The sequence below is a fragment of the Entelurus aequoreus genome, linkage group LG12 (assembly GCF_033978785.1).
Source record: "Entelurus aequoreus isolate RoL-2023_Sb linkage group LG12, RoL_Eaeq_v1.1, whole genome shotgun sequence".
Taxonomy (NCBI): Eukaryota; Metazoa; Chordata; class Actinopteri; order Syngnathiformes; family Syngnathidae; genus Entelurus; species Entelurus aequoreus.
In genome coordinates, this window is record NC_084742.1 from 6,506,379 (window position 1) to 6,516,493 (window position 10,115).

The following is a 10,115-nucleotide window of genomic DNA, read 5'->3' on the forward strand; positions in this document are numbered from 1 at the left end:
TGACCTATTCAAGGCTCCAATTATTTCAAATATTTAACTTTAAAATGTTTTATGCGGAAAATATTGTGTGGTTGCCATACAAAAACATCAATGTTTTCTTTGACAAAAGAGCATAAAACAAACAAAATAATAGTTCAAACGTAAAATCGACAGATATATCTGAAGTTGATCTCGTAACTTAAGTGTTGAAAGTTTTAAAAAAAATTAATAAAAATGTATCACTTTATGATACAAACCTTTTTGGTCCCAAATATATTTAATGGGATTTTATTTGTCTTTTCACTGTGATTACTCAAAAATAATAATGAATGGTGTCCTGCATTATTGATCTTTTTAAGGCTCTAATTACTTCACATCAAACATTGCTTTTTGAATGTTTTGGGCAGTGGGGGAAATACTGCATATTTCAGTTTTATTATAAAAAACAAAGTTGTCTTTGACAGAAAAGGCATAAAACCTTTTTTTTTTTTTAAACTTTATTTCAACCTGAAGTTGATATACTGTAGAGATTTACTGTAAGCGTTAAAAAAATAAATAAATATATATATATATATATATATATATATATATATATATATATATATATATATATATATATATATATAAAATAATTCGACTTGTTGTTTTTTTTTACATTTTAATGACTTAGACCCTTTATGGTCCCCGGGAGCCCTAAAGGTAAAAAAAAAAAATCCATATATTTTGCTATGGTTTGAAAATGAAAAATATCAAAATGGCCCCCGCATGCTTGAATTTTTCCGTGTGCGGCCCTCAGTGGAAAAAGTTTGGACACCCCTGCCCTAGGACATGCATGCACCTGGGGATAGGCTGATTGGCAACTTAAATTGACCCTAGTGTGTGACTGTTGTCTATCTGTGTTGGCCCTGTGATGAAGTGGTGACTTGTCCAGGGTGTACCCCGCCTTCCGCCCAAATGCAGCTGGGATGGGCTCCTGAGACCCCAAGAGGGACACGTGGTAGAAAATGGATGGATGGATGGACGGTATCGGCACCTATTTTTGCTTAAACTGAGCGTTTGTTTTAACGTCAATAACGTTGAAGTTACATAACCACGTGATTTGTCGACATCTAGTGGTTTAAAGGTGTCATTGCACATATAAAACCCACATTTACACACCTCTGTGAAATAAAAACCCACCACGATCATTATTAAAGAACCATGTGGATAAACCGATGTTGTTGTTGTGCTGGGACTCTTCACCCGTGAGCGTACTCCGGTTAACGTTTTTACGTTCCAACTTCTTCTTTTAGTGTAACTTTTTCAGCAGCTCTCACATTTGTTCAACAACCCTGACTCAAGGACCCCGGCACGTGAACATAGCTGCCCGGTAAACTGCCTTACTCAAACAGACTCAACTTAAAGGTGCATGACTAAATTATTAACTTGTTTACGTCAACAATAATGTAATAAATTATATTCAACAATTAACATATTAAATAGGGATCTTTGTCTTCTATTTTCATCACTGACAAAGGGAATTTATAACAATGTTTATTGCATTTAAGTCGTTTGTTAGTCAATGTTTACATTTGAATGAACAACCACACTGCATGTCTCTCGCATTAACCAGAGATTTCGCAAGTAATTACACCCACGTCTATTTTTCTCTTTCTATTTCGAAGGGAGATGCTTGGATCCATTCAGTATTTGTGGGGAAAGCATTATGTCAGGTTTTCAGTGTGTTGAAAATATGCGTTTCAGTGGAAGTCATTGTGCGACCAAAATGTATGTAAGTGTATACTAAAGGAATACCACTGTCCACGCATGCGCGAAGAGCAGGTCACTTCCGAGACTTGCAATATTTTACGACGGAGCTTCTGCCACATCATCCATCCATCCATCCATCCATTTTCTACCGCTTGTCCCTTTTTGGGGTCGCGGGCTGCTATACATCATGTTTTGTGACATTTATGTTTTGTCAATGTTTTGTATAAAAATAATATCTTACCTTGGAGTATAAAGGAACACAAATATAAACATGAACAAGGGGTAGATTTAACAAATTTAGGGAGTTTTATCGCCACATTTTCCATCACTTTTACTTTTGTGTCGTTGCAATAAATAAATCAATCAAAGTTTATTTATAAAGCCTGTCAGAATAATTGTATCTAAGTTATCACAAAACTTTGTGTTGCCATGAGTTCCCGGCGAGAGGACAAAAGCTGTCTTTGATCCTACCAAGCAGAAGGCTTGTAAAACTCCACTGTGTACGATGAGAAGCGACATGAAGGTGTTGGTTTCTTTCTTCTATTGTAATCCACAGGAAGATTTTGTCTTGACCCGAGATCTACAAAGCGGAGAGGAAGCAGGACCTGACGCAAGCTCCAGGCATCTTTTCTTTGAACTGTTTTGTGACCGAGGGCAACGGCTGTTTACGACCCCCCTCTCCCCTTAGGAACAGCTGTTGCCATGTAATCAGGGAAAGTCTAAATTAAAGAGGAGGCATGCAATCTTTCGTCAGAGCGTGGTGGAAGACTGTGCAAAGAGTACAGCCCAGACGTTTCTCCTCAGTGGGCTAAATTGAATTCTGTCCCTGTTTAATTCCTTGCTTCTTGTCTGTTTAATAGATGTCATCAGTGTTTGAACCTGATATAGCCCTTAATCACAAACAACGCACAGGGGCGCCACTGACTCCCATCTCGTACTTTCGTTTTTAAAATGTTGATTTTTTTTAAAACAATGCACTTACTCTAACTTAAATCTATATCTGTGGTGTAACAAAGCTAGAATTTTAAATGAATGTATGTATTTAATGTAAATAACGTAGTAAAAAGATTGCTTTACTCGCCATTTAAGGCTGCTGAGCACATCGTTCAGGTTTTTTTGCACAGTTTCAAAATAAATACTGTATTCCTAAGTAACTTTTGTTTTGTTTTATCTCCAACTCTCAATTTTCTGTCCTCAGGCTGGTATACTTTTCGGCCACCGGGTGGCGGTAGATACTCCATGTTTTACCTGAAGAAACCTTACTTCTGACCTTTTCACCTTATTGATCTCATCTTTACTGCTGCTTGGCTGACTTCAGTTCAGAGACGACATGAGCTCCATTTTCAAATGTTTTATTTCATAACGGATTAAAAAACAAAGGACGTTGTTATTGTGAGAATGCTGTAGAGCATTGTCCATCCATCTATCCATTTTCTTCCGCTTATCCGAGGTCAGGTCACGGGGGAAGCAGCCTAAGCAGGGAAGCCCAGACTACCCTCTCCCCAGCCACTTCGTCCTGCTCCTCCCAGAGGATCCCGAGGCGTTCCCAGGCCAGCCGGGAGAGATAGTCTTCCCAACGTGTCCTGGGTCTTCCCCCGTGGCCTCCTACCTCCTTCAGGTGGCATCCTGACCAGATGCCCGAACCACCTCATCTGGCTCCTCTCGATGTGGAGGAGCAGCGGCTTTACTTTGAGCTCCCCCCGGATGACAGAGCTTCTCACCCTATCTCTAAGGGAGAGCCCCGCCACCCGGCGGAGGAAACTCATTTCGGCCGCTTGTACCCGTGATCTTGTCCTTTCGGTCATAACCCAAAGCTCATGACCATAGGTGAGGATGGGAACGTAGATCGACCGGTAAATTGAGAGCTTTGCCTTCCGGCTCAGCTCCTTCTTCACCACAACGGATCGATACAGCGTCCGCATTACTGAAGACGCCGCACCGATCCGCCTGTCGATCTCACGATCCACTCTTCCCTCACTCGTGAACAAGACTCCGAGGTACTTGAACTCCTCCACTTGGGACAAGATCTGCGGACGACCCGCAGAGCATTGTTGTTATTATTATTATTAATACTGCATCATTTTTTTCCACACTCAACTACGTTCACATTTCTCAACTTATTAAAACTATTCCAGGATGAAAACATTCAGTATATTCAGACAAACAATATTACACATCCCCAAACGTATTACTTTATTATTGTATTAATAAAATATATGTATTATTATATTAAATAGTCCACATTTTCAAAACATGAATTGCGTCAAAGTTAAAAAAGCTTGTAAGTGTTTTTTGCCAACATTTCCTTACTTGACAGTGGCATAAAGATAACATCAGTCAATGTTTGGCTTCACCGTGTCTAATTTTACTTTCACTTTCCTTTTCTTTGATGATTTGCCCACCAAAAGCGTCTGCCTCACACTTTTCCCCACTTTCAGCACTTTGATCAATCGCATGAATGCTTTCAAGTTAGTTATAAGAGCGGTTGCCCTTCTCGATGCAACACTGTCCGGGAATCGAACCCATGCAAGGCAGAAGCGTGTCCCGTTACTCCACCAGGGACGCCTTACGCTTGGAAGACATAATGGAGGTTCAAATTCAGAAGTGAAATAAAAAGAAGAAAAGTGGGCACGCACTTTCTGCCCTGTCAATCATTATTTGTATGCTTTCTTGAGAGGACTATAATACGATTTAAATTTCATCTTCGTTCCTCTTTCTTTCTATTTCTTTCCATCCAATAAATAAGTTGATGAACATTAGAAGAAAACAAACCTCTGATAGGGAAATTTGGCTGCAAACTTGACGCGCCGGTTTTTCTTGTCAGGTCACGTGATTTCCCAGAAAACGCTACTCAAGCATTTACCTAACATGGCCACAAGGGGCGCTCTCTATCAACGTTGACGTCACAGAATGCTGACTCCTCATTGGCTCAGGTGGCGCATTCTTAAAAGGGCCTCGACACTTCCTTGTTGGTGTTTCCTGGTTGTTAGTCAGTTTGTCTTTCTCTGCGGGATTAAAAGTGGAAAACATCTTTTTATTTTGTGCTGACATCATGAACTTGTTTTTATTCTGTCTTCTGGTCGTGCAAATGCACAGCGGGGCGCCTGGTAAGTCCTCCTTTTTAAAAAAAAAATACATTTATAAACATTATTCATAAATCCTCTTTGTGCCTCCACTTATTCTGTGAGTTTCTACTTATTAATTATACTCATTCTTATCTTAATCAAGCTTATTATTACCTTATCATGATTCGTTTGAAACAGGTTATATTTTGTAAATAAATATGTCATTTATTTTTAATCCTAACATTTTTTACTTTGAGATAACAAGAATAACGTCATTGTTTTCATCTTCATTGTTGTTCAACTTGAACAAATTCCCTCACTTTCCTGTCATCTTTAATTGAACTGTGACTGAGGAAATTCTCCTGAAATACATCAATATTATTTTTGTGTTTTATCATTTGTTTAAACTTTGAATGAGATTTATTGAACATATCATTTCCCACTAAAAAAGCTCATACAAATGATGTGAAAATAATTTATGTCTTTTCTTTTAATTAGGACAAACAAAATGCCTAAACAAATGTTTAGATATACTCAAATAATTTTGAAAAATACAAGCTTGTTATTAAAGGTTAAACAATTTATTTAACCTCCTGTGACATAAATGTAAAATATTTATTGAGAAATGAAAGTAGTTATTAGTCTGTGTGTTGAGGTTGTGTACAACTTTGGGCGTCTACACATTTGTACTTGACATTATTCATCCTCCATTGGAGAAAAAAAATATGTTTATTTTCAAAATGTACAAACTGTCAACAGATGGCTTATTAAAATAAATGTTAGTAATATTATTATTGTGTTGTATTTTTCATAGACACCATGTGACTGTAGACTGTGATGTCTGGCAGTGTTTGATGTTCACTTTAAGACCCGACTGAAGACTGAATGACATCAAATATTCACACTGCAAGATTGTTGAACATGACACAAAATAATAAAAAGTTGCTCTTCTTTCAGTGATTCACACGCTGAAGTATTTCTACACTTCGTCCTCTCAAGTTCCAAACTTCCCAGAGTTTGTGATGGTTGGTTATGTTGATGAAGTCCAGGTGGTTCACTATGACAGCGAGAGCAGGAAAGCAGAAGCCAAACAGGACTGGATGAACCAAATCACAGAAGAGGATCCAAACTACTGGCAGAGAAGCACAGAGATCTTTGTTGTTGCTGAGCAAGTCAACAAAGTCAACATTGAAATTCTTAAGAAGCGTTTCAACCAAACTGGAGGTTTGTTTATCTTGAACTTTCTACTATTCAAATATATTTGAAGTACTCTTTTTATACTGTAGTAAAAACACACATTACTGCACTGACACTTGTCTCTGTCCATCCCATAATATTCTACATAAAACACATTGTGTGTGTTTCACTCTGCTTTACAACACTTTGTGTCTCTCAGGTGTTCACATTGTCCAGTGGATGTATGGATGTGAATGGAATGATGAGACTGATGAAGTTAAAGGTTGGTATCAGGAAGGTTATGATGGAGAAGATTTCATATCGTTGGACATGAAGACATGGACATGGACTGCAGCAAAACAACAAGCTTTCCTCTCCAAACTCAAGTGGGACCAGGACAAACATCTAATAAACAACCAAAAGTATTACTTCACTGAGGATTGTCCTTCTTACTTGAAGAAGCATGTGAACAATGGCAAGGAGGTCCTAATGAGAACAGGTAAAAACACACCTTGTACTTTCACCTTTAAACATGTTAGCACGCCTCCTATAGGAACATTACTGACATTACACTCTGTCTCTTTATACTTTTCTTTGTCACTTTCTCTCCATTCTCTTCTTTCTCTCCATCTTTACCTTCATTCTCTTCTTTCTCTCCATCGTTACCTTCATTCTCTTCTTTCTCTCCATCGGTACCTTCATTCTCTTCTTTCTCTCCATCGTTACCTTCATTCTCTTCTTTCTCTCCATCTTTACCTTTATTCTCTTCTTTCTTTCCATCTTTACCTTTATTCTCTTCTTTCTTTCCATCTTTACCTTTATTCTCTTCTTTCTTTCCATCTTTACCTTTATTCTCTTCTTTCTTTCCATCTTTACCTTTATTCTCTCCTTTCTTTCCATCTTTACCTTTATTCTCTTCTTTCTTTCCATCTTTACCTTTATTCTCACCTTTTCTCTATCTTTACTTTCATTCTCTTTCTCTCCATCTTTGCCTTCATTTTTTTCTCAATCTTTACCTTTATTCTCTTCTTTCTTTCCATCTTTACCTTCATTCTCTTATCTTTACCTTTATTCTCTTCTTTCTTTCCATCTTTACCTTTATTCTCACCTTTTCTCCATCTTTACCTTCATTCTCTTTCTCTCTATCATTACCTTCATTCTTTTTTTCTCAATCTTTACCTTTATTTTCTTCTTTCTTTCCATATTTACCTTCATTCTCTTAATCTTTACCTTTATTCTCTTCTTTCTTTCCATCTTTACCTTCATTCTCTTAATCTTTACCTTTATTCTCTTCTGTCTTTCCATCTTTACCTTTATTCTCTTCTTTCTTTCCATCTTTACCTTTATTCTCACCTTTTCTCTATCTTTACTTTTATTCTCACCTTCCCTCCATCTTTACCTTCATTCTCTTTCTCTCCATCTTTACCTTCATTCTTTTTTTCTCAATCTTTACCTTTATTCTCTTCTTTCTTTCCATCTTTACCTTCATTCTCTTAATCTTTACCTTTATTCTCTTCTTTCTTTCCATTGTTACCTTTATTCTCACCTTTTCTCCATCTTTACCTTCATTCTCTTTCTCTCCATCATTACCTTCATTCTTTTTTTCTCAATCTTTACCTTTATTCTCTTCTTTCTTTCCATCTTTACCTTCATTCTCTTAATCTTTACCTTTATTCTCACCTTTTCCCCATCTTTACTTTCATTCTCACCTTTTCTCCATCTTCACCTTCATTCTCTTTATCTCCATCTTTACCTTCATTCTTTTTTTCTCAATCTTTACATTTATTCTCTTCTTTCTTTCCATCTTTACTTTCATTCACTTTTTTCTCTCATCTTTTCTTTCATTCTTTTTCTTCTCACAATCTTTACCTTCATTCTTCTTTTTTTCCATCTTTACCTCCACTCACACCTTCTCTCCATCTTTACCTTCATTCTCTCTTTTCCCCTTCATTCTTTCTTTTTTCTCTCCACTTTTACCTTCTCTCTCTTTTTTCTCTCCATCTTCATGCTCACATTCACTCCATCTTTAACTTCATTCTCTTTCTTTCCATATTTACATTTATTCTCACCTTCTCTCCATCTTCATCTCCGTTCACACCTTCCATCCATCTTCACCTCTGTTCACACCATCTTTACCTCCATTTTCACTTCCGTTCACAACTTCTCTCCATCTTCACCTCCGTTCACAACTTCTCTCCATTTGACCTCTGTTCACACCTCTCCATTGTATCTTCTTTTTGTCCTTTTCTTTCCATCTTCACCTCCGTTCACACCTTCTCTCCATCTTCACCTCCGTTCTCACCTTCTGTCCACACGTGACATCACTTCCTGTGCAGAGCTTCCAGAGGTGTTCCTCCTCCAGAAGACGCCGTCCTCTCCGGTCACCTGCATGGCGACAGGTTTCTACCCCGACCTAGCCGACCTGTTTTGGAGGAAAGACGGCGAGCAGATGTTCGAGGACGTGGAGCACGGAGAGCTGCTCCCCAACCACGACGGAACCTTCCAGATGTCGGTGGGGCTGAAAGTGGAGGTGACGGCCGACGTGGAGGGCAAGTACGAATGTGTGTTCCAGCTGTCTGGCGTCGAGGAGGACTTGGTCACCAAGCTGGAGAGAAGAAGCATCCTGAGCAACGCAAGCCATGAAGGTGAGAAAGACACATTTAGTTGGAGATGTTTCCTATCACAAGTCCACCTGTCGCCATTAATGATCCGTGTCGGCATTATTGATCCGTGTCGTCGTTATTGATCCGTGTCACCATGACAACGCTTAACGTCTGCATGCAAAGTAGTCATGAAGGTTTCCTCTTCATGCTTTGTCACTCCACTTGTGCTTTTTGCTCTCAACAGACCACTGGAGCGTCGCCATCGGTGCCACGGCGGCGGTCGTGGCTGTGGCGGCCCTCCTGGCGGCCATCTTCCTCGTCAGGCGACACAGACAAGGTGAGGAACACAGATTTCCTTATTTTACTTGTCATCATTTTTTTTCTTCTTCTTTTCTTCTTTTTCTTTTCATTCTTCACTTTCTTATTATTTTCATTCTTCACTTTCTTTTTCTTCTTTCGCCCTTTCTCTTTTTCTTCTTCTTCCCCTTTTTCTTATTCTTTTTTTTCCTTTTTCTTCCTCCTCCTCCTCCTCAAAGATCCACAGAGACAGAGCACCCACTCTCACATAGAAACACAGCGTGGCGTGAGGAAAAAGTCCATTTCACCTTTTGTTTCTCTGTCATTTCAGCCAAATACGATCCAGCTCGTAAGTAAAACATATTTTCTTTGAGCCGCAAGAAACAAAGCCGTGGTGAAGCATCACTCATATGAAGGTCTGATGCAGACGTTTGTGACAAGTTTAGCCTGAAAATCCCAACTTTCACTATAAAAGACAGAGTTTCCATCCATCAATATGCCACACTTTATATCGAACTTTTGATATGAGTCCTCATGATGAGGATCGACCAAATGAGACATCAAGTGTGCACATTCAGGTTTGCTGACTCATCAAGAATGTATCTTAGTCAGGAAGTAGAAGATCAGCACTCTGCTTCTTGATGTTTCTAAGTCACCCCTCAAAGATCTGATGTGAGTGATGAGGCACCTTCTGGATGTTCTTCCTCCACCAGTGTGAGGTGTTTGCTTAGCGGGAGTAACCGGCTCACGGTGCGTTTGTCCCACAGCTCGCCACGGCGGGGCCGAGCTCCCCGAGAACATGCCGGCTGAAGGCTGAGTGGGACGCGGTGAGTTAGCTCACATGGACTGTTTGCATCTCTAAATGTTCTTGGGACTTTGTGTGAAGAAGATGTTCAACTTGGATTCATGTGTGTTTGTTGGGAATGTGCTGAGTCATCTTCTTCCTCCAGGATGCTTTGTGCACAGAGAGATGTCTCCATGGCTGAGGCACGTCATCACACTTGGAGATGAGATGGAGATGTGCTTTCTTCTTCATCCGACTGCTTCTCTTGTTATACCATAGATTCTTCTTTGGCTGTTGGTGGCTTGATTAGAAAAATAAGTTGGTTGCTATGAAATCATTCGGGGCTCACGTTTCATCACTTTGACATCATGACAAGGATTTCCTCTTTCTTTGAATCACCGCTGCTTGTGATCAATATCACATTGTGTCACATCTCTGTCAATAAATTCCGTTTGTTGTCCG

At 39.1% G+C, this 10,115-nt stretch overlaps 1 protein-coding gene across 1 annotated transcript; it reads left to right on the forward strand.

Moving 5' to 3' along the window:
• Positions 1-4,780: 4,780 nt before the first annotated feature.
• On the forward strand, positions 4,781-9,686 carry LOC133662587 (class I histocompatibility antigen, F10 alpha chain-like). The gene is made up of 6 exons (XM_062066702.1): positions 4,781-4,835; positions 5,751-6,017; positions 6,190-6,468; positions 8,306-8,614; positions 8,817-8,909; positions 9,637-9,686. The coding sequence occupies exons 1-6, from the start codon at positions 4,781-4,783 to the stop codon at positions 9,684-9,686; spliced, it is 1,053 nt and encodes a 350-aa protein (XP_061922686.1).
• The last annotated feature ends 429 nt before the right edge of the window (positions 9,687-10,115 follow it).